Source organism: Lonchura striata, chromosome 3, assembly GCF_046129695.1.
Source record: "Lonchura striata isolate bLonStr1 chromosome 3, bLonStr1.mat, whole genome shotgun sequence".
Classification (NCBI taxonomy): domain Eukaryota; kingdom Metazoa; phylum Chordata; class Aves; order Passeriformes; family Estrildidae; genus Lonchura; species Lonchura striata.
In genome coordinates, this window is record NC_134605.1 from 90,339,920 (window position 1) to 90,365,713 (window position 25,794).

The following is a 25,794-nucleotide window of genomic DNA, read 5'->3' on the forward strand; positions in this document are numbered from 1 at the left end:
ATTTTAGCACCTTTTTTAGCACCTTTGGCTAAAAAGTATATTTAAAATTGTGTTGTTTTTGTAATTATATAATAATTATTTGAATGTTAATAAAATATCACTTACGCAGTTAAAAATCTTACTGTCCTAAATCTCACTCTATTTAATGCTGTTTATAAAATGCTTTGTATAAAATATAACACAAATCACTGCTGTTATATAAAATATAACATAATATAACTACTACTATACATAAAATAACATAACTACTGTTGTTGAACTAGAATGCACAATAAGTTCCCCACCCAACATTTTTAGGAGAATATTTGGAAATTAAGACTTGTTACAATGGGGCCCAAGTGTCCATGTGACTACTTCGTGCTTTCTCATAGGAGTCATACTCTACACTCTTATCAGCTGACACAACAGGACCAGTTTAGAAACACTACAATTAGCTGCTGCTGCAGATCAACAGGCAACTGTTATCCATAACTCCCAAAATGGCAGAAAGCATGTACTCAGGCAATGCTGAAACATACACTTACAAAGTTACTTAGTCAACAGTCTCTCCTGAAGGCAAATCCTATAACAGAGAATTGATTTCTTATTAGTACTACATGACCGCTTTCACTACTGAAGGATACATCACAGCTAAGATATTCAGTAAATCCGTGGATAACTAAAAGTCTATCTAAACATTAGAGTCATTATTTTTTCCGCAGATGCTGGTATTAGACTGCACAAATCAGTTTTATGTATTTGGGATAAGTAACATGCAGGTTGTGAGTCAATGCCCCAGAGAGCTCTAGCAAGACCATGAAAAGGAAATACATTTTCTTATGAAAAAGTGCAATCAGACAGCTGACATAAACCCACTGGTTCACATTAGGAGTCTGATTTTAGAGTGAATATCCTGTACAGGGTCACCTACCTGGCTTGGGTTGCAGAGTGGTGCAGTCTCAGAGTACACAAACAGTGCCTTTCAGGTGAAGTCAACCATGAAGTGGTACTTCAGGAGTCCACCAAATACTTCCACCCACTAACAGGCTTTCTGCTCAAACAAAACCCTCCCAAAATACATTCTGTAGGGGTGTAGAATCTCCTGCATCAGCTATTTTCCTTTACAGAGTCGTTTCTATTGCACCACATTGCAAGCTAAAGCAAACATAACCTTCATTAGTGCATTCAAGATTTAATTAAGGGAAGGATCAGGTTTTATGCAAAATATTAAGAAAATCATTCAAGATTAAAATAATATTGGAAAAGAAAGGAATGTCTTTTTTTCTGAAAAATAATCTGATTGATAGCACTTAACTGATAATTACTAGATCACAATCCGTAAGATTTTAAGGAAAAATTATCATCTTCAAATATTGTACATGTTAAGTTCAGTCTAACCAATAACTTTGAGTTTTGTAAACTACTAGTGAAATCAACTGAGCTGTATATGTGAATAAATATTTAGATGTGTAGTCAGGAATTCTTAAAGAAATTAATCAGAGGCTAAGTTCTTCAACTAGGTCCTGAACAGAAAGCTTTTTCTGATAAACCTACAAACTGAATATTAGTATGATTAAGCATGTCTTTAAACATGCAAGACACTTAGCTCATTGATCATTAGAGAAAATTTTTGTTAAACTTAGCTGTTATTTTGAGTAAAAATAATTTTGGAAACATATTTTTTAAATAAATGTCCATGGGTATTTTGAACCCTTAATGCAAAGCTTAAATTTTCAATTGACTTTCCCAGTTGAATTGTCTGAGTAAGACTATACACCCCTACCTCTGTTGACTGTGACTTTGGTAGTAAATCGATGCATTGAAGCCTGGGGTTTGAATCTATCTGCCTGTCCTACTGAAAATGATTGTTACCACAAACTACATACTGGGAATGGCCCACTGGCTAGCTCTCACAGTGCTCTGGAAGAATGGAAGTTAACAGGTCAAAACAATGCCCAGGATGATTCTCAGTTTAACTAGACAACAGGTCAAAATATCATATTTTTGGTTGTTAAATGTATAAGCACAGCTGTCCAATAATCATTAACTGACCAAGATCTACTGATTGTCAGGTCCCAGAACAGCAGTACTTCAGACACTTTCCAATAACAAAACAGATTTTGAAATGTTGCAATAAAAGGTAATTCCTTTAGGACACTGGGATTTTTTCCTTTTTTATACTAAATTGTTTTCAGAAATTCAGATTAGTGAAACTGATCTTCAGTGAAAGTGGTTGACCCTGTAAAATGTCTGGAATTATAATCCTGTGTAGTTAGTTCCCAGAATTCACATTCTGCAGTATCCCCCAACTGAAAAGTCAGAATTTGTACACAAATTAAATGGTCTCAAATATACAACGCAATGCCCATGCCTTTGAGCAAACACTAACCTTCTGTTCCATAAGCAATGTGTTTGTAGGGATTGCTGCAAATGCCTTGTAGCTTGTCTTGATCTTGTACTGCTAAAAGGGTAAACCAGAAAGCAGGAACAGAAGTAAAACAAGGTAGAAGAGAGAGAGGGAAGAGAGGGGAATGGTACGACAGAACGAAAGACAATTACAATCATCTAGCAGACACATTGCAACAAAACAATGCTTATGTATTTCCTAGAAAAACTATTTCTTTTTTAAAATCTAGTGTTTCTGTTAAGGTTTTAAAGTCTGGTAACATACATATTTTGTTCTTAGTACGACAAAGAAAATTCCCTCTATGTTATAGCTTCCAAAATAAGTTTAATCACTTTCTGCGTATTGCCACCCTTAAATGAATATCAGGGGAAGCTGTAAGTTTTTTTCCAAGTTTTCTTGTGAATGGATATGAAAATGCACAGCTACTTCTATCACTACATCCATCTCAACAACTTTTGCTGAGTGGTGTAATCCTGAACCATGAAGTCAGAGGGGTTTCTGTGATTGGCTCTCATGAGACTGATTATGATCCTTAAATGCTAAATTGCTTGCTTGAGTGGATAGGTCATTTAAATCTTCATGTATCTTTTCATCTCCTGAATAAATAACTCTACCACCCAAACAAAATAAGTATAGGAACTTTCACACTCTAACAAAACTAACAGAACTGCCAATCTAAACCATACAAAATGTAGGGGTTTGGGTAAAAAAATTCTAAGATCAACCTTAAAATCTATTATTTTCAAATAATTTATATTTTAGATTATATTTGCCTGGTTATTTTTAAATCTTTACAAATCATATTTTTTACATTTCTTTGCAAATATAGAGGCTGAATTCAGTAATTTTTAAAAGATTTATGAGATTGTTCTATACTTATAGGAGTTCAAGAGGTAGGATTCTTAATCACATGACTGTTAGAACTTTTACTATTACTATTATTATTATTATATTAAATAGGTTTTTGCTACATTGTTCCCTTACAGGCAAAAATTTTACAAAAAAGTCATAAATTCACACAACAATAGACTTTTAAGTTAGTGATTGATTATTTTTGTGACTATCAGTCAGAAACAAGGTTATTTGTTAATCAGGTCAGCTTTTTAATGTACCATTACCTGCAACAGTAAATACTGGTGATCATGAGATATCAGTCTGAAACAGCATGTTGCACTTTGAGTCATTCTTTTGTTTACTCTTTATTTTTTTTATATCTACTAAAGGTCTAGATGACAGCAGAGTGGGCAAAATTTTAGCTAAGATAAGAAATTAATCCACACACCTGTCTTGAAATAGTGTAGGGCAGAACCCTTGAATTCTTTCTATACATAATATTGTTTGCTTTTGGCTTCGCTCAGTTGGAAACTAGAGAATGAGTCATTCAAGAAGTCCGTAATCACAGCAATCATACTGAATGAACAGATTGACAAAGCAGACGAATGCAAATGCTGGAATTGAACTTTTTCTATTTTTCGGTGGGAGGGGCTTTAGAGCTTGGGACTGTCATTCATATGAGATTTAGTGATTCTACTTGGATGTCTACCATTCAGTTTCTTCAGTCAACACTAATGCTTTTTATAATCATAGGCATTTCTATAGAATTAATCTAATCCCCAAAGTAGGCAAATGGAAAGGTAAAATAAAATTATCTTCTAAATACACCATATTCTCTCCATTAACTGTAATAGAATAACCAAAATTGTGCTTGGAGGTGTAATTGTCAAATGTCAAAAGTCATGTGAGTTGAATCCTGCCCTTTGAACATTTAGACAGCAACACTGCATAGCTCCATAGATATATTTATGCACATACAAAAACTATATGCAAAAGTTTACTTATGGATAACTAAACTTATGTCTAGTTCTTTTAAACTAAAATAAAATACTGATCACTGAGATGGAAGACTGAATTCCAAATATTAAAATAGGCATGTTCACAAAATGCATTCTTGTTTGATTGTAATTGAAATCCAACTAAAATTGCATCACTGAACATGTGAAATATGTCTTCACCATCTCTTAGGCTTTTACATATGATGAAATGTGCATCATATATGAAAAGAGAACTACGATCACTTTGAGGTTAGTTGTACTATTATATTAACTAAACAAAGACACAACAGACTCTTAAAATCTAACTGCTTTCATGTGCTTCATGATTTCCAAATACTGTAGAACCTGTGAGAAATGTGCTATATTTTGTAAGTCTGAGTCGAAAGTCTTTAATTCAGTTTCTCATCTCTATAAATATGTTTCTTTACACATTCTTTCATGGTTTTTAAAATTATTTTTTCAATGCCTAAATACATTTAATAATCTGCTTCACAGGAATCTAGCAGCAATTTTAAACAGCCACGGCCGGTTACGTCTGTTGGCCTGCACCATGGTACAGCCAAAAGTAGACCAATTCCAACATCAGAGCTCGGACAAACGTCAGTCTGGGGAGTTTGAGGGAAAATGTCCCAGCTTTTTTTGTTCAAATGATCACCTAGGGCACCCACAGGGCACTGCAAAATGTGCTAGATGTGCTATAAAGGCTTAAAATCAGTGACCAACCTTGGTACGACAGAGCTCCTCATGAATAATCTTTCCTATGTTATGGTAGGTTTTGCAGCTGTGGTGAGCTCCATGTTGCTAAAGTCAGTTTGGTCCCCAACTGTTTTGGGTAGATATATTCCTGAGCATGCCTGAGCTACACTGGAATAGGAAAAATCAAAGACTATGGAAGCATGATATCCCATGAAACCATTACAAAGTCTTTTCAAAACAGAAAGCTAGAAGTTCTTATTCTAACAACTGTTCCTGCAGAATTTATCTGTCCCTACCCTATTTCACTGTTCATTTTGCTATATTAGGTCCATGAGAACATTATCAAAGGATCTACAAAGTCTAGGGAGAGGGCTTTTATTTCCTCTGGTCACCCAAAGCTGACACTTCACACTGATCTGTGGATTTATGTTTATATTCACTTCGCAAAGCATTCCCATTTTTAAATCATTAACAAATATAAACCAAGGGAAAACACGTGCTTTTATATATATATATATATATATATATATATTATATATATATATATATATAAACAGTTAAACAAATTAATAGGTTATCCTTTCATTTGAGTTACTTGCTGCATGTCCGAATTCTGGTTTAATAGATGTTTGTTTAATGTGTATCTTAATGTTGCTGCAATGATTGTTGAAGCAACATTAAGGTTGAAAAATTACACATGCCAAATTATACACACCAAAGGCAAGCACTTTTAGATGCTTTTTCCCTTGATGTTCACTTAACACTTTCATACATTAAAAGATTTTGTCATGTGTCAACAGCTATCAGATAAAGCAATCTGCTTTTTGTCTAGTTATAAAGTTGAGCTGATTAGTATGAAAGAGACCTAAATGCTGCTTAGGATGTTAAAGTTGTCTTTCCTCAAAACTTTTCTTTTTTTCTCTGAAAATATACTGAGATTTGAGGCTCAAGTATCACTGGACAGCCTGCTACCATTAACGCATCAGCAAAATTTATTGAGCTATACCATAATCTAGGGATGGAAATAAGTGAGAGCAGAAGGGGGGTTGAATGGACAGTATTATTAACAGTGGGTGAAGTCTCCGACTCACATTTTAAAGCCATGAGAGACCTCTCTTGCACTGAACACCTTGCTGCATGAGATTTAGATATTTTAGGTCTTCCACATCTCCAGCTGAGTTAGCTTCGTCTACGTGATTAAAAATTAGACTGGACTAATGGTCCAAGTCTGTTATACTGGTGGACACTCTCCCAGTCTCCATGGGATGGTGAGGCAGTTTCAAAATTGCCACCATATTGCATGATAAAGCAGAATTAGTAGGAAAAGGGACAGAAGGAAAGACAGAAGTACAACAACCTCTGGGAATAATAAACCCAGGCAATAGCTCTGTGTCACAAGCAGAGAATTTCTTTACTGCCAGAGACCTCACAGTGCTTGATGCAGCAGCTAGCAGCAACAGCAACTGTTTCACAATCTGCAGGCTTGGTCATGCATTAGAGTTTGGTCGCAGGGTTTTTTTCTTGGAATTTCTACAATTTCATATCTCTTTTTGTTTCATTAACTAATACTGACAGAGTGTAACAACACTGTACAGCTTTGCTCAGCACAATGGCTCCTCTTGGCTTGTCTGGACTTTAAAAGAATCATTCATGACAATTGCTACTTCGTGCTGATTTTAACCTCTCATTTCCAATTAACATTTTTTTTATGTCACCCCTGCCATGGCCAAACTCTTAGGAGTACATCTGACACAACTTGATCTGGCAGGACAGGCTGTAATTTTGTGCTGTGAGGAAATAAATCAATAAACTATGATAGACTTTGTGTGATGGACAGAGCCAGATATGAGTTGGAGGAAGGGAACACAGCACAGGCAAAGCACAGAGATCAAAAAAAACTAAAAAAGAAAAGAGGTTGGGAAGCCTCCTGCAGCCCTGGTGCCTTCTGCAACAAACTCTTCCTTTTTGCATAGCAATTTCTCTTGTTTTCACCTACCTGCTGCATGTTTTTGGATACCCTTCCCTTCTCTTTCTTGAGATACACCTTTAAATCCACAGTGTGACTGGTTCCCAAGCCCTCCTGCAGCAATTGCCATCGTTGCTCATTCTCACTCTGCAATGGCTCTCCCGCCTTTGGGTGGATGACAAACAGCAGGCGCATAGCTGATCTGCCAGGTGTGAGACTGGTATTTGCAGTAGTTCAGGCTGTAGGAAACTTGGCTTTTCTTTCCCTCTCATCCTCTGTCTAGCACAACAAGATCAGAGGAGTACAAGAGAAAGGAAAGAAGCAGGAGACCATCCTTGTCTTCCCTTGCTGGCCTTTGGCCACAAAGTCTTTGCTCAGGCTGAGCTCATTATTGCCTCTGGGCTAGTCCCAGGGTGGCTAGGGTGAGGAAAGCCTCCTGGGAAGTGAGGAGGACAGAGGCAGGGTGGGGTGCTTGGGAATCACTTTTCAGTGGAACAGCTAGTTCACATCAATTACATTAAACTGCTCCTTGCTCGGCCCTGCACCTCAGATCACCATACTTCTACTACTTTCCCTGGGAACACATAAGGATTTACTTTAGAGTGGGGTGAATAGAATATGCTTCAAAGTTGATTTTTGATACACCAGGATTTTAGGCAAGCTTCACAAATATGTGTACCAAATGTACATCAAAGCCACTGCACACACACTCCATCTTTAGCAGTAAATCATCATACTCAAGAATAAAGTATCTTCTTTTTTATGCTAAAGCATTCCTACAATATCTTCTCCAAAATACAGAACACAGTGCTAGCCATTTGAAGGGTCAGATTTCATTTTCACTATCTTCACTATTGATACAAAACCTGTTCCTTTTCCACATTTTTTCCACATCCTGTTTATTTTGCTAGCATTCTGCAACATGGATGTGATTTTTTCCTACAGGGACAAAGAAATATAAAATAAGCATGCACCAAGAGTACCTTGGGTTTGATGTTTTCATGGTCAGGAGGCAGGGAAAAAGACTGTGGTGAAGTCAGCTCTCTGGGTCTTGATGGCAGTGTGCCTGGTGACTTGTCTGAGATGGGAGATCTGCACTTTAACACTGATGAGGTGGCAGAATGCTCAGGTCTCAGAGAGGAGTTAGACCTAAAATTAGCTTGCACCAATGAAGGACTAAATTGTAGTGGATGTGAATTGATATTACCAGTTTGTGGAACCAGTGGGGTGGAGTGAGGCCGTGGGAGAGACCACTGCTTTGAGATGCTAGAAGGGGTAGGAGAGGAGGCACTGATCTCCTGAACAGATGTTTGGGATGAATCTGATCTAGGTCTAGAAGGGGAGTGCAGAAGCCTTGGGGAAGGAAATAAGTGTTTTTCTGGGGGAGGAGACAATGTACCACTAGGACTGGTAGAAGCAAGCAAAGGATATGACCGACAAGTAAAGATGGGCGAGTAAGTGTGTACTCTCTGAGACTTCTGAGGTGCCCGGAACCTGGAGGCAGAATAGCCCTGCCTTTCTGGGGAAGGTGAGGTGGGGTATGCAAAGGAAGAGGGAGTTGGGGCACAAGGAGGATGCAGTGAAGACTGCAAATCTGGAGAGGCAACTGTTCTTCTATGGGAGGAGAGAGGGGATGACAAAGAATTTTGGCAGTCTGGAGAAAGTGATTGAATAGGAGGGTGCTTTTTAGGAGAAATGGACCTCACTTGCGGGGTGGGATCAGGCTTGGAAGGTAAAGGCAGATGCTGAGCCCATCCTGAAAGCCAATAATCCTCTTTGCTGGGGGAATCTGGCCTTATAGGAGGGCTTGAAAGAGATTTCTTGGGGGTTGGGGGAGTTGTTTTGAACTTTTGATCTATTGCAAGTGTTGAGGAACTAAGGGAGCTAGGAGAAAATGTGGGACAAGAAGCAGGAGAAAGCGGCCTCCGCTGAGAGGAGCCTGATCTCAGAACAGCAGTCAAGAGAGTCAGTCTGGTTGGCAGAGGGGATTTGACTCCTGACTTGGCTGAATTTCCTCTGGATAATGTTTGTGTGCAAGGCTCATTTATACTACATATGGTCGAAGAGGACCCGTAAAGAGAGGGTGGAGACAAAGGTTTAGGGCTAGGAGATAATGTATGTGTTATTACATGTACAGGGAGAGGAGAGAGAGCATTCAATTTTTTGGAAGAACTGCAGGATATAGACTGAGCTAAAAATCCTTGAATTTCAGTTGAACATGGAGGATTGGAGGAAAGATTTGGACTCTTTGCTGGAACACAGGATGTGGTGAAGCCTCCCATTTTGCAAATACAGTCAGGTTTATAGAGATTTGGTGTTTGTAGGTTATCAGACAATCGAGGAGAGGAGTACCAACTCTTTGATGCAGAAGAGGATATTTTAGACATTGAGGGAGATGCACTATGGGAAGCAGACTGAAAGTAGAGAGGTGAGTCTTGCTTAGAAAACCTGGTTGTTGACTGCCAGTTGTTACAGGAATCTTCCAGCGAAGAGGCTTGATTCATGTTAACCATGGCACCACACGCTACTTTCTGATTAATTGGAGAAATTAAGTGGACAGCAGGTGGTTTAGAGGAAAGATGATCAGAGGTAGAAAGAGTAGAAATTAACTGGAGAGAAAAAAAAAAAAACAGAATTGTTAAAATAGGTGAAACTTGTGGAACTGTTAACCACCCCATATTTCAGTCCTGTGGTCATGCGTATAGGGTTTCCATTAGTACTGCTGTGTAGGTTAAAAGCATTGGTCTGTTTTAAGATTGAACATAGAGCCTGATGGATAAGGTGTTTATGGGTAGGTGACTGACACAGACGAGCTATATGGTACTTTGGGTTTATGACACTTCAGTTTTGTTGATGTAAACAAGGTTGAAGCTATAGTATTTTTCCTTTTAGGTAAAACCCAGGACAGTAGTGCCATGAGTGTCTGGAATCATGTGATGCCATCCACATTATGTAAACACAATAGAAGATAAGAAAATTGCAATACTGTCCCTTCTCACTTTGCCTGTTCACTGGAAAATAGAAAATTGTTGAAAATAGGATTCAAGTCAAGTGTTCTTTTTCTCATTCAGTAAACAACTGAACTGCCCTTCTGCAGCACTGTGATATCAGAATGAGAAATTTGCTTGGAACAACTTCAATCAGACATCCAGTCTGCTTTTCACTTCTCCTGTCATTCACAGAGCAGAGCATTTGACAGTTCACAGGCATGTGAGAGTCCTTACCCCCTTCTCCATAGTCTTTCGATACACTAATAAAACAGTAATGAGCTCTTTCATGAGTGCCTTTTTTCTTGGGTCTATTCTAATTAGGATTTGTCAAAACTAATTAGAGCATACAAGTATATTATCAACCTGTTATACAGTTTCATGCTTCTAAAGAAAGAAATTCTCTCAAAATCTTCCAAGTTATTATAATGCTGAAATTAAAAACTGAGGTATACACAATATGAATAAAACAGATCAGTATGAAATCATTATTAAAATCAACTGTAAAACCAAAAGGATACAAATTGTCACCTAACATTTGACTGAGCAATTTGAAAGCAGAGAAATTGACTCCAATTTTATCATACTTGGTGTAAATATAAGAACACCTATTTAACTACTGTTAGATACCCTGAAAATATTATGCAGCTCCATGAAAGACTATTATACTATTCAGTTTCAACACACGACTTGCTCATGGCTGTGGTTCAGCCTATGAGTTATATTTTTAATGCATGTCTTACCCATAATAGAGACAAACTATTAAGATTATGATTATGTAATATAGTATTGATATATCAAAAAACAAAAATAAGAACAAAACAACTAATTTTCCAGCACATGTTGGAAGAAGCCGCGACAGAAGAGCAAGACTTAAAAGCTTTCAAAGGCAAAAATATGCCTAAATACAGTTTAAATACACACTTCAAAATCCTATTAGCCCTTATAACTTAAAATCAGTGAGCTCTTCCTGCTAAATGATTCCATACAAATAGCAATCCTTTTAAATGAAAGACTCTTTCTCTATAAGGTAACCTCAGAAAAGCCAGGTCATTGCTTTATTTATAGGAATAAACACATAACCTCTGAATACCTTTACAACAACACAAACTTCCCCTGTTTTATACATGTGTCAAAGTGTCCCATTTCAAAACGGAAAATCAATGGATGTATGGAGGGCAAATATTGGATATCAAATTAATGTCGTTTATATCCTTGTATATATAGTCTATTCAATTGAGAAATTAGGACTCTTGTTGAAAATGCTGCTAATTAAGAAGAAGCAAAAATACTGGAAATTGAGAGTAATTTACCAGTGTTTAATCACTATGAAAAACTATTATTAAATATATCATAAAAGATAAAATTATTTAATAAGTTGAAAAGCAGTGTGGTAATAAATCTGATAATTCGGAGCAGCCTCCTAAAGTTAATAATGAATTCTGGAAGTTAATCAACTAGCAAAACAGAGCTGGGGTATGTAATCTCTGTATTTCAAAATAGAATAGATAAATTTCCCTTACAAAGACAACACATTAAAAACCTTCATAATAAAAGCCCATGATGTACATGGACTTCTAATTAGTTAAAACTTAATAAGATTTCTAAGCAGCTACAAAAATGCTCATGGTAGCAGATGACAAATAGGCTCCTGCAAGTAAGATAAAGACATTTTGCAGTACTCTTCTGTTTAAATACCACTGAACATTCATGTGCTGAGCTAATTGAGCCATTAATCAAGTCTTCAGAAATTATTTTGCTATTGCAATACAGTATTAATAACCACATCTATAAATGATCAACCTCCTATTTACAGGATCAGGGAATCATAATCAAAGTGGGTTGGAAGTGACTTCCAGAGGTCATCCACTCCAGCCATCCAGTCCAGCCTCCTACTCAAAGCAGGGCTCTCACCAGCACCAGTGGCTCAGGTCAGCTGTGGCTGTGTCTCCTCAGTCTCCAGAGCTCTGATGGAGCTCCAGCACCCCCAGGCAGCCTGTGCCAGTGCTGCACCACCTCCCACTGAGGAAGCTGCTTCTGATGGCCAGGTGGGATCTCCCACGCTGCGATCTGCAGCCACTGCTGCCTCACCTGCCCCTGCAGAGAGGAGTTTGGCTCTGTTGTGTCCATAACTGCCCTGTAAGTGGTTCTGGGCAGTTCCCAGATGCCTCCTTGGCTGTCTCTTGGTGGGAGTCAACAAAGCCAGCTCCTTCAGCCTCAGCTCACATATACCCCAGACATATTTACACTTTTGTGCTGGACCCCATTCCCTTCCTCACATCTCTCTTGAAGTTAAGGGTTGCTGGCCACCAAACTGAGCATGGCTTTACAGTTGTAGCCTCAATAGTACCAGGTGAGATAGAATAACTTCCCACAATCAGTGGAATTCTTTTTTCTGTTCAAGTTCTTTATTGGATTAAAACCCTCCTGCAGGTGAATTGGATTAGTGCAGAAGAAGTGAGTGACTAAAGTAGATTTGTGTTTTTTGGTCTGTGATTCAACTGCAAGTCTTTTTCTCTTCTCCTATACATGTTCAAAAAATGCATGAAGTTGAAATAGGTGGCAAGGTTATGTTAGCACAAAGGGATAAAGGCACTTGAAAAAGATCTTGATGCCTTGTAGTTAATCGTTCCAGAATTATCAAAGTGGACATACTAGTATAGAGCCCTGCCCAGAAGACCTTCAGCACATTTGAAATGGCAGAACTGAGCTAGAGATAAGGTAAATGGTCATTCTGGTGAGGTCATACTGTTCTGGAAGGGCACAAAAGATGTGGTTAGTTATATCAGCAAGACCCTGAAAGATGTGCTGGTCAAAGAGGAGAAGGGAAAGAGTGTGCAAACTGAGACTCCAAAAGGCAGAAACCATGTCTGAGTGAATCATGTCTTCAATTTAGACCTGATCCTGGGCCCAGTTAACCATGCTTTGACCTCAGTAGACTCTCCTTATAGATAGAAAAAAAATGAAAACAAATTACCTACAAAGACTCCAAGCTATGAACCAGAAAGCCAGAAGGAAACACCAGAAACTGTGGAAAACTTGAAAAAAATCCCTAGAGACAGCACAATAAATCAGACTGTGAACTGAGACTCAATTAATATAAATAGTATTTAGTCCTATTTCTCCCAACAAGGAAGGTGCATTGTCCAAGCAGTGGCATGAGTTTATAGGGACCCCTGACTTGTTTTTCTGGAAAAACCAAACCAGATGTCACTCAATGGGCAGAGGAACATCAAGTGACTTAAAGTAACTGAAAATCCTTCCCATTACTGATCCCCTACAGCAAGTCAAGGAATTTCTCCAAGTTGAGCTCATGCGCTGACATTCAGGGAAGCAGATATCCCACTCAACCCAAAGGGTAAATTCCCAAAGGCAGGAGTCAGTCTGACTCTCTTGCATGTCTAGACTCATTTTAACATTAAAAAAAAAAACCTAAAAGGTAAAAAAAGCCCCACACCCAATATATAAACATTAAACTATCACCAAAAAGTTCCAAATGTGACCAGAATAACAGGTAATGTTTTTCAGGCTTTGAATATAGAGTGGCATTTTCAAACATCTGTCAGGACCTCTATGTCTCACAAAACAGAAATTTCCATTTTTTTAATGCTTTCCTTTTTTCCTTTTGTTTAAACAAAGTCAGAAATGAATTAAGCTGAATGAGGTCTTCTGCAACGCAATGGTCCCCAATACTGGTCCTTGCTTTTTTCACATCTGATAGGAAACTCATTGTCTAATTAGGCTTTTAAGTCAACGTCATGTTATATGCAATAACTCTTAAAAGGGACATGATACTGCCCTTATAATCCAAGAACTGAAATGATAGCCCATATATGGAGTCTTTTGTAAAAAGGAAATGGATCAACAAATAAACCACGCATCTCTTTAATCCTTTTGTAATTTTTCCTTCATTTCAGAAGTGATGATCCTTCATTAGATAACAAGTCAGAAAGAGTGATGCCTAAGGAAACCTTGGAACCAGAACAATAGTGAAAGGCAGCTTAGTAGAAACATCTATTTTATGAAGCAATAGAGATGGCTAAAGATAATGAAGACTGAGGAAGTACAGTCTTGAAAACTTGTGACTAAAGAATAATTACAAGATACGAAATTACCCATATTACATACTGCCTCTCTTCCTGTTCAGGTGAACAGTTAGCAAAGTTGGACTTAATTTCTTGTTCTGTGCAATCTTTAACTTCTGTTACCTCACCAGCCAAACTCCTCTTTACTTCTCAAGCCACCAGAAACTTAAAGACTCAACATAGGAACTCCTGTATAGTATTCCAAAATTCACCCAATATCTGTAAAAGCATTTTTAAAACCATACCCAAGTAAGCCTAAACATTGCTAAAGTAAATTTGTATTTCCTCAGAACAAGTATTCTGTTACAGGCTGCTTCCTCTATGTGTGCTTGCCTATGACTTTAACCTTCTTCATAGAAAATTCTTACTGACTTTACTGGGAGTTTCTCAGAAGAAATGAACATTTGATACTGCTGTGAATCCCAAACCAGAGTGGATTTCTTATCCACAATGTCTTCAAACACAAATTAACTCTGAATTTTTATGAAAAATTGAGTAGCAAAAGTATTTCAACACAAGATAGTAAATAATACAAATAATTTTCAGAAAGAAAGTTGCCATGCTTAACATTTGCTTTTAAATTATTAATGAAGAATTGCATTTGCAAGGGATGCTAACCCAGTCAAGGTCAAAGGAAATGCCTGAATTTATTTCATGTGACATGGACATAGTTATTTTTCTAAAGGTGGAATTTTCCATTGCATATACACCCTTCAATATATATCAGTGTTCTTCCCAAGATGGGAGACATTAACTTTTCATGCAGTACTTTGGAGTGATGAATTTTGTAAAGGAAACATTTCAAAGACTTTTGGAAATGCCCCAGGGAGAACTGAAAATTTAATAAGTCAATAGATGCACCTATAAAGATCCACATAAAGTAGAAATTTCATCTTAATTAGTTCTTTACACCTGTGCAAAGTCAGGTATCCCAACCAACAATCATAATAATGGGATTTTTACAGCTTCTTTCTCTTGCATAAAGAACTGCAAGAGGTGCTGAGGAGAAAAAAGAATCTAGGTCTGGGAAGTCTGATGCTAATAATTCAAATGATCTTGAGGCTCCATTGATTTCAATGCCCTTACCCAATTTAGACTAGCTAGGAATCTAACATCCCCTGATTAACTTGCTGCCATGATGAGCTGCTCTTAAAGGAAGCCAGAGATCTGCCTCATCTGCTCCACATACACTCACCAGAATAATATGGAGAGGCAGCAAGTCAGAAGGGTTAGGCTGCCTCCTTAAGGTCCAAACATTACAGAAATGGCCAATGAAAATGTTAAAGAACAAATTGACCCAGCTGCTGTACAAACTGGCTCCATATCCTGAAAGGTTAGAAGGCGAAGGTTATCTCTAGAGTCTAAAGAGCTCATTACCTGATTTTTTGGGGGATCAGTAGTATTGTGGGAAAGTGCAACACCTGGAAGGTGCCCATCGCCAGGAGGTTTCCCTGCCTCGGTGCCAGGGGAAACATGGGATGTGGTCAGCAGCTGAGCACTGACGGGACTGTAGCCATTGGAAGGCTGATGAATGTTGCTTGAGGCAGCATCTCCTTCATCTTCATCACCGGAGTCCGTAATCAGGATAAACTCAGCTTTAAAAAGGTCATTCTCCTGCATTTCTCCTTTGCTTGAATAACACCTCAGGGACTGGAAAGCCGTTCTGGTGCTGTCTGTATAGACAGTGGACACACAGTCTTGTTTGGCCTCACTCTTTAAGACCAGCTCATCAGAGACTGCGTCAGACTGCAAAAGATAAAAGGAAAAAGATCCCAATTAACTGCATTTTATTTGTGTTCCCCAAAATGTGAAGCAATTTTGGCTTTAGGTAGTGGCTGTCTCTGCACTACCAAAAGTGCAGTGGGTAAATGAAGAATTTAGGCATGAGTACACAGCAGAAGCCACTTCCCCGGGGAGTTCCAGCTTCCAGCCCCAGCCAGTGCTGTGGGGCTGCATTCCCAGCAACTCACAGAGCAACAGGGGGCTCTGGGCACAGCGATGGCCTGAGACACAACCGGCACAGAACCAGGCAGGAGGGTGCAGTCGAGCCGAAGGAGCTGTCAGACCACACTACACCAGACACGATGGGAAGGCACCCCAACCGCGGGATCCACAGAGCAGACAATGCTCCCCAGAGAAGTCTGACAGACAAATCTGGGACAAAACCTATACATATTCATGAAGAAACAAAGGCCCTTAAGACAAGGCATTCTTCGAAGAGAGCAAACAGACTCAGAGGTCAGAGAGCTTTACTGTATGTTCAAGCTTTGCAGCACAGACCACAATTGTTCCTTGTATTTTCTGCAATTTCCACATCCAGTATGTCACTTCTCAAGCATGCTTTGGATGAAAGCAGGAATAGTGCAGACTACACACATAACACACATATCATTAAAGCATTCAGTATTGAAACTGCTATTGTAAATCATGTTTCCCTCAGAGGAGGAATCAGGTAAATGAATAGATGTATTGTGTTCTGCAAGAAGCCTCCAGATGGAGCTCATATTTGACTGCTGATTGAGGAACACGCTTATTACAAATTTCCACTTCACTGGCAGCTCCATGAGTCCTGGAGTTCAGTTCTTAGAAAAAATATTGGACCACAAAGGGGCATACTACCATTATGAGTTTGACAGTGTTATTTTGATTATCTGATGTTGGTTGTTGAAATAATGTTCAGGTTCTAGACATTTTAGAAGAGGGACTAATCTGTGTTATGAAGGCCTTTACAACTGCATCAACTACCAGAGAAGTTTCCTCTGTCTACAGAGAAACACATGGAGATGGATGACAGCAAGACCTGATTCTGCTTTACCCTGAGCATTACTTATAACAAAACCAATACTGAGCAGCTGTAAATGTAACTAATGAGTTAAACCACCTGGGGATAATATTCCAGTTAATGTCTCTTCAAATACATCCATCCTTTGTCCAGACCTATCACCTATTTCGACAGACAAGACACTGAAATGCTGGAACATGTTCAGGTCAGAGGTCTGTGAACTCCTGTGAAAAGTTTCTTAGATGGAAAACCACCCAGAACTGCAGCCCCAGCAATATCCCAGGGAAAGAGCTTTTACAAAAAAGCACTAAATAAAAATAAGCACTAATATTAACCTGAGGATTGTGGTAGCCTTTCAAGCAGCATGGAATAAAATAACACATTAAATGTTGTGAGGCAGAAAAGGAATAAACAAACAAAGGGTTGACTAAAGGAAGGAGAGCCAGGAATGTTGTGCTGCTGGCTTCACCATTGCAGGAAATTACAGGGACAAGTTTTCCAAAATCAAAAGCTTGTTTCCACTTTAATGCATTACTATGCAGCTATGAAAGGAATTGGCACCTTTCTGGAAGCCACAGCATTGGCATTTGCTGAAACCAGCATCCAGTGAACAACTCCTGGTCAATTTCCATGTGATAACATTCCTTGCACACCACCTTTGCTGTCATGAAGATCTAGAAGGAATCCCTCTCATCTGCCATTGCATGACTGACAGAGCACAGAATTGAGATGATCAAGGGTTTCCTTCCAATATAATGTCTTCCAAAGGCAAAGCAAACTATTGAACAGACACTTGCCTTCTCCTGCACAATGATTCCCCATCTTGGTAATTAAACAAAGCACAAGCCAAGAAACCATTCAAGAGAAGGAGCTTCAATTCAGCAGTGCTCAGAATAAATTTTTCTTTATCTTTTGAAGAAATGAAAAAAGTAATGTAAACAAAAATCTACCTTATTTACAATTTTTTGGTTGCTCAGATCCTTTGGTTCCTCTGGAATTGTCACAAGGAACTTAGAGATATCCACAACCTCAAAATGAGTTGGAAGTTTTCCAATGGATGGTACAAATGTGAAGGTCAATGGTTTAGTCCCAGATTCTTGAGAAGAGACCTACAAAACACAAAATTAAATCAGCTTCTTTATCCAAATAAAAGCAATTGTTATGAGAGCTGAGATAATATGAATAACCTGAAATAATTAATCTACGTAACTTACATATCTGTTATTAACTCTACTGGTCATTGGTTTGGTGGGATTTTTTAATTGGCTAATTGTGTACTAAAGCCTTATTTAACAAACAAAATACTGCCTTGGTTATACTCATCAACATTCTCTATATTCTAGTGGTGTGGCACAGCAGACAGGAGAATTTTGTTTGATAGCTTGCTCTTTCAATTTTCCATAACAAAACCAGAAAACCATATTCAATCCATTTCAAGGTTGTTTTTATCGTTGTTTAACTCCACTTTAGTAGGAAAAAAATTCAATTATACCAGTGTATCTGGGTAAATTATAGCCCCTAGAGTATTTGCTTAACAAAAAACAAATTGGGAAAACTTTTGCTCTGCCAAAAAAAAAAAAATGTTCATATTTTACATTTTCTAATGCAAATGCAGCTAATTCTGAGCAATATCTGTCATGGTTTGACACTGGCACAATGCCAGTGCCCCCATGAAAATGTGATCCCTCCCTTCAATGCTGTGAAGTGGAATCTAGAACAGAGCAAAGCAGGCTCAAGCTTAATAACAGGGAAAAAACTTTATTAAACTACTACTACAAAAGGAAAGAGAAAACTAAAGAAGGAGGGAAAAAAAACACACAAAGATCAAATGAAAACCTTGCAAAACATTCCTCCCCCCCTCCACCCAACTCCAACAAACCACAGTGAGACACAATCTGGACCCCAATCAGGTTTCCACCCTCCAGACAATCAATACTCAGTCCATCAAGGGAACAGAGTCTCTCCTGTGCCACAGACCCCCCAAGAAACACAGCTCCACATCCTGTGTTTCCATGTCACACATGGCACCACCCGGAGAAAAAGTTTGCCATGGTGACCCTTCTCCTTTCCATGCACAGTGCTCTCACCACCAATGCATAGATGGACAGACTGCTTTTAGGATTTTTCCTTTCAAGGATGCCCTGCCAAGAGGGGAGAAAACAACAGTTCAGTTTTTCATTGTTTGGGACCACAGTCCCCCCCATTTTCCCCTGGGGCCGAGGGCTCAAGAACAGAGATCTTCTTCTCTTCTCTTTCCTTTCCAGGGCAAGGGGGTGCCACCACAAACCCCCTAACCTTTTCTCTGTTCACTCCAATTTTGTCTTTTTCCCAGCTGAAGCAGGTCTCTTGACTCACTGGCATCCTCCCAAAACACAGTCCCTCTTGGAGGAGAAGATTGGTTCAGGTTGTGGCTAACATGGAAAAGTCCAGCCAAAAGCCACTCCTTGTCCCCCTCCCATCCAGAATTCCTCCTTCCAACATCCCAGGGTCCAAGGTGTCCCTCTTCCTCTCTTTCAAACCGAGGAGGGGAAGGAAAAAAATTCACAAGCTTTCATTTCTCAAGGAAGGGTTAAAAGTCCAAACTCCCAGGATGGCTCGATGCCCGGACATCCAGCAACTCCCACGCACTGGGCACCTTGCAGCAGCTCCCCTCGCTCCTCCTTCCTCGTGGTGGAATTGCTGACAGAACTGCTGCTGTCTCTTTCTCTCTCCCTCTCGGGAGAGGAACTCTGGGAGGGGGGGAATGGAGACATCCCAGATTTCTTCCACCCTTCCATCTGCAGGGGCCAGCCCGGTTCCAGTCCCTCCACCCTTGGGGCCTACCTTTCTTAGGCCATGGGGCTTCCCCTCTCCCACCCAGCTCGTGGCTGGGCAGGGGAGGTTTGCACTGCACACTGACCAGAACCAAAGAGAGCGAGTTCCCCTGGGAATTCTGCTTTTAACCCTCTGTGTTCTCAGAGGTGTGTCCACCTTCAATTGGTCAACATCTAAATTGACCTCTTCCTTCCGGAAAAAATTCTCTTTCCGTGTCAAACCACGACAATATCAAAAATTAATTGTGATTTAAGTATCTTCTCAGTTTTTTGGGGACTTTCCAGCCACATACTCCAACTAGTTACTTGTTCCTCCCTTTCCTGTTTGCCCTCTCAGTAGGCCTGTGTATATACGACCTGAATCTGCCAAAGACAAGAGAGACTAAAGGAAGGCAATTTCACCTAAATATTCCATTTTATCACAGTGCTCTCTGATCACTTGAATCCCCTTCACAGGAGATGAAACAGGAAAAATAAGTCCACATCATCATAAAACTCTCAGTTGCTTTGCCAGATATCAGGAAGAGGAACTGTACATGCCTTTGCTAGATAAAGAGAACCACTCCCCAAACGATGAAACATGCTGACTTTCCCACTATTGTTGGTGTAAAAAAAAATTTTTTTGATTCAAAACTATGGAGTACATTGATATTCCTTTGTTATATAACCTGATGTAAATCTTATGACTGTTAATTGTCTTTTCAATGAACTCTAATATGCACAGGGTTGAAGTATATTGAATCATCAGGAAAACAGGATTATTGCTTCAGCTCCTTTTTTTTTTTTTCTGCTTGCTTGTTTAAGGTGAAACAAATTGAAGAGCTATGACTCTCATTATGCTTCTTTGTAATTTACATCCATAAGTAAATAGCAATTATAGAACAGAGTGGAATTATGGTTTACATTTCTTGATAATCTTGTGGCTGGAACATTAAAATTATGGACACAGATTTCCAGTTTTTAAAAACTCTAGGCAAATATTAGTTACTTCTACTAACAGCTGCCTCCTGGAGTGCCTGGGCAAAACAGAGGCAGGTTATTTGTAGAAATGCTGTCAACTACTCTTTCCTCTACAGTTTGGAAAACTGCTCTCTCGGACACATCCAGGTGTGCAGGTACAAGGTGCTCTCTTACTTTTACTTCCCCCTCCATTTCACACAAGTGACCAAGCACTGGAGTATATAATGCACGTCCTGAATCAACAGCGAAAGAGTAACAGCTAAATGCTGCACCATGCCAGGAGCCTGGGTTGTTATTTTGTGTGGAGGAGAAACAACAGCTCTGTCCTTCTCTCAGGAGCTAAGGTACATGACTCTGATCATTGCTTTTCATAAAAGACCAACACAATTTTTAAATATTATTAGGTAGTGCAATAAACACTTGGTCCTTGCACCTGATGAAAGCTAGCCGAGTACCATCAGTACCCAAGGACGCACTCGCTAGCGAGCAGCTGCCAGTCCCTGCGACACAGCCAGGGATGCAGCCTGCAGCCCAGCACCTGCTGCACCCAAAGGTGCCTGCAAGGTGCAGGATTGCCTGCACACAGGCAGGAGCATCACCTCAGCATTAGTTATTTCTGTACAGCTGACACAATTGACGGCAGTATTACACTGTGCCTGGGTCTACATTAAAATCAGCTAGAAATGGCCTTTGCTTTCCTGAAAGCCTGTAGTTTTGCTTTCATTTTCTCTTTCTAATTAGGAAGTGCAGCTGATGAGCTGATGACTTTGGCTACCTTGGATGTCTTTAAAAACATTTTCCCCTTCTACTTCACCCTCTAGTCATGCTCTTGTTTTGACACTTGACAGAAGCTGTCCTGTATCACTGGACATTCTTGAATCAGAGAGCAAAATATTCCTTATAAAAGGAAGAGAGGGAACAAGTGTGCAAATAGTAAGCCCAAACACAAACAGATTAATGGCAAATTCCAATATAATGTGTCAGCATTGCTAAACTCTCAAGACTTTATCTGCATATTTGTAATGAAGAAATACAAACAAGAAATTGGACTGGAGGCTCAAGACTGTTGCATAGTAATGGAGACATCTTGATATCACCTTATTTTGCATATGTCTTACCCTGCACTTCCAATTTTATTGCTTTGGTGGAAAAAACACAGAGAAAACCTTGCTGTCTTTGGCCTAAAGACATTGTGGAAATAATCACCAAAATTGCTTGCAAGCTAAAACTATGGTTGGAAAATACATAAAAATAGACAAACAAGATTTTTTTTTTTCAGGTAAGAGATGCCATTAAATCGTGGCACTATTAATTATATACTAGTGTATATTATTTTCTTAGAGTTTAGAAAGCATACACAAGCAAATACAATTACTGGATTTCAGACAGTTTCAAGCTGCTAGATACTGCACTAAGCAGTGACAGGACCGTGCTCCTCTTAGTTTCACTCTTAGCAATTGAGAAACAGGCACTCCCAGCTGGTAAAACTGGTCATGCAACCTAAGCTGCTTCACAGAAACCTAGACAAGCAAATATAACACAACTAGCCAGAAAACACAAACATTGCCACTGAGGGAAAACAAAAGAGAAATATTCATTGCTTTAAATTAAGTGCTTACTTCCATTTTACAGATTTTTTTTTTAAATACGTAAAAGTACTTCGACATTTTAAAATTCAAATTTTTATTGAACAATGCAGAGTGAAAGTAACTACTTCCTTCTTTAAGGTAGAAAAAAGATTTTTGCACCTTTTTTATACGCTCATCTTATTTACCATCTCTCTCTCTGGCTGATGTTTCTAAACTTGAAGAACTGAAAAGAAATGAACAGGCTGGATTTCCAGCACTTCATTACATCTATTAATAGTCACTCTGATATGTAGAGGTAAACAATAAAGAAAAAAGTTTAAAAATCAAATATATATTAAAAATATATTAAACTTCTTATCATCTTTTCTCCATAATCAGTAGTAACAGCAGAGGTAATTCAATATCATACATTCCCTGCTGCTGGAATTCACTTGAATCAGTACAGTTACAGTGGCAGAAAAGTACCAAATGTGACATCTATTGAATTCAATACTAAGGAATTCTGGTTTATATTATATAACCAATATAATGCACAGGAAATAACTTATTGTTTATAAATTCAGCCTTCACATTAATTAGGTTTTTGAAGAATACAAATTATAGAATTTAATATTAATAACCTTTGAATATCCACTGGTGTTTATTGGCAGCTGCATAATATATTGCCAAAAAGCTTCAAAACAAAAATTTATTCTAGATTACTTCCATGAGCTCCTATGTCATCAATTTACAAACAGTTTGTTGCATAATTAATACCATCAATTTACAGCTGCCCTGGGGATAGTAAATTAAATTATATTAATTATTGTTTTCATTACCACAGCTTCTGTAGTCCTTATTTGTAGAGACCATTTTTATCATCTTGGTTACCTTATGAACACAAATGAACACTTCTTTTTAATCTCTCATATGCTCTATATGCATTCAGCATACTGCCTATTTTGTAATTTAAATAGAGGTTCTATTGTCAATGATTGCTTCTCAGGACTTCCTTCTGGAATACAGATTGCTAAAGTGAAATTCAATATGCTGGTTCACGTTACCACTTCTTCCACTGATTTGTTAATGTAAGTCATTCCATTAATAAAACAACACCCTGAGAAAACCTCAGACTTGAAAAATCTAGTTCTTCCTTTGAAGATACTTATTTGTTTAAAGGACAGAAAAGGAAATTACGAGTAAATAATAGCAAAATAACAAGCATGTACATTATGAAATAGAAATATGTTGACTGAAGCACTGTTTTGGTCAGGGCACTAATTCACATGCCCACAATTCCTGAGAGATAAATATAGCTCTGACACTCAGAGAGAGCACACCATTCACCCAGCCAGGGAGAGGGGCCATCCAAAAACACAGCCTGAGTTCTGTAATCTCTCCCTAAACTCCTTTTCTATGTTCTGACTAAAGTCAAACCATAGAGACATTTTCTCCTCCTCAAGACAGAAAAATCTAGTCAGATGGAATTACCAATGAATGAGGTGTAAGAATCTTCAGCCTATCTTCATATCCTGACTCATTATAGCTATCACAATAACCTAATATGGATTAGCTGTTTATTGTGTAATATGAGCTCTGGCTTTTCTAAAACCTTTTACAAACAGCAGCAGATGATCATATGAACACCAACTTTCTCTCTGTGAGACTTCAGAGGAAAAAAGCTAAACCCATTCCGAAAGTCCAGAATGGAATTACAGTCAAGATGAAGTTTGTGCCAAAGTTCCCAAGGACAGCTGTGGTCCAGAAGGTTCCCCAAGCTTTATGATATGCCCATTTTATCACCTTCAGCAAATCATTTGTGCTCTTCTTTCATTACATCAATACACTCAAATGCAGACAAGTATCTTTTAAAAATTAATGTGTGATGTGTGTAAAGCACTAGAAAGAGCAAATGAACAATAGTATAAAATTTTAATCTATTATTCAAAATGCAAGAGCTCATTCAGACTAAGTGGTTTTTTTCAGACATCATTTTAATTAGCTCTTCATCCCAGCAGACTTTATATAACTGTAATTGCTCTTTGATACTGCTCTACACATATGCAGCTAAATTTGAAGAAAAGTAAGTAAAAATAACATTTCATTTCCTCCTTTTGCTAAGGACAAATACCTTGCCTGTTATGCTTACTTGACTTCATTAAATGCAGTATGACTAAATGGTCATAAAATATTAGACCCTAAGATGACCTGGGTCTTTAAATCATATTTATATCACCACTGACACCCTTAAATGGCTTATTTGTTTCTAATCTCCAAAACTTCTTAAGAAGCAACATCTCCCAAGTTAAAACACTGTGTTGTACCATCACCCAGGCACCAAACCATGGCTAGGTTGTCCCAGACCCAGACTGCCCCTTGCTTCTCCCTCAGCAGGTAATCACCTCTTCCTTCTGGCTGTCCTGTGTTCATTTTACTTTGTGGATCAATCAGAAATTAAGCTGAAATACTGTTGATGATTTTTCACTAGTGTGGCCAGGCTTGCCATCCGGCCTTCCATAGAAGGCAGTCAAAGACTGACAAAAGTAGACTGGAAAAGTTTGAAGGCAAAAGAAAATGTTTTAAAAATCAAAATAAAACAAAAACTGGTGCTGTCTAACATGCACATGGGCTGGTTATCAAGTATTTTTATATTGTTCATTGTCAGAAGACTTCTGAGGAAATGTGAGACTTCAGATTAAATCCAGTGCCTGCAGATAAAGAAAAATATCTGCCTGGAAACTGGAGTCCTTACAAGGTCATAGGACTTATGCCCTCATATGTAGAGCATTCATACTAGCACATTATCAGATACATTTAAAAACTGATATACCTAATATATGCTTATGCAATGTCATACCTCTGCCCAAGAAAAAAGGCTGCACACTGGTTAATCACATTAGTATAGCAGTGAGGCAAAACAGATCCTGATTTTCCAGTCCATTTTTTAACAATTCCGACTTGATTACTCAGTGAGAAATTGAAAGTTATAATTTATTCTTTTTTCCTGTAAGTTTCTTGCAATTTCAGCCCTGTAAGAGTCCCAAAATGCTGCTCTTACCCTCACAGTAACCTTAAAGCACATTCTCATTAATCTATATGACATAATTCCCCTCATTGTGTTTTCCCAAAAGCCTATGCGTATCAATAAGAGGATGTTGTTTTCAAAGCAAGCACTGGGAGAATAAACAAATCCCTACTTACATCTGTCAGAGTTGAGACATCAGTCTTGTGGGATGATGCTAGCATGGAACTTCAATTTTATAGTATCACACATCAGCCATTTGCCTTTGGTGTCACCAAATGTCTGAGCGGTTGAGGACTGGAGGGGTTCCAGCCAGGGCAGCTCCCTCCCCACAGAGCTGAGGCTCGTGTGTGGTGAGCTCTGCCACCACACACTGAGCCCTGCCAGCCCTGCCCATGGCACCAGAGGAGAATCAAGCCTAGAGGTGCAGCCAGCACAGGTGAGCATTTCTACTGTTCTCCTTTCAAGAACACAACAGTGATATTGTTGCAAGCAATGCATTTTGGAAGCAGCTGATGTGCAGCATCACAGCTGTGCCTGCACATACCCCTGCATGTGTTGAAAACTTACTGATAGAATGACAGAATAATCTGAGTTGGAAAGGACCCATAAGGATCAATGAGTCCAGCTCATTCTTTGTGTTGTGACTGGCCAAGGATTGAACCTACAACCTTGGCATTCTTAGCATATGCTTTAA

General features: G+C 38.7%; 1 protein-coding gene across 3 annotated transcripts in view; it reads right to left on the reverse strand.

The window, feature by feature from the left end:
- The window catches only part of MLIP (muscular LMNA interacting protein), a 104,499-nt gene that overhangs the window by 42,745 nt on the left and 35,960 nt on the right, over window positions 1-25,794 (reverse strand). For 2 of the 3 annotated variants that reach the window (XM_077782374.1, XM_021551162.2), the window contains exons 2-5: window positions 17,685-17,843; window positions 15,330-15,698; window positions 7,864-9,489; window positions 2,369-2,440 (exon numbers count right to left, since the gene is read on the reverse strand). In XM_077782374.1, the coding sequence (XP_077638500.1) occupies window positions 2,369-2,440; window positions 7,864-9,489; window positions 15,330-15,698; window positions 17,685-17,843 (2,226 nt within the window). Of the gene's footprint in view, window positions 1-1,037; window positions 1,135-2,368; window positions 2,441-7,863; window positions 9,490-15,329; window positions 15,699-17,684; window positions 17,844-25,794 lie in introns of those variants that run through there. The other variant, XM_021551163.2, reaches the window with a different exon arrangement.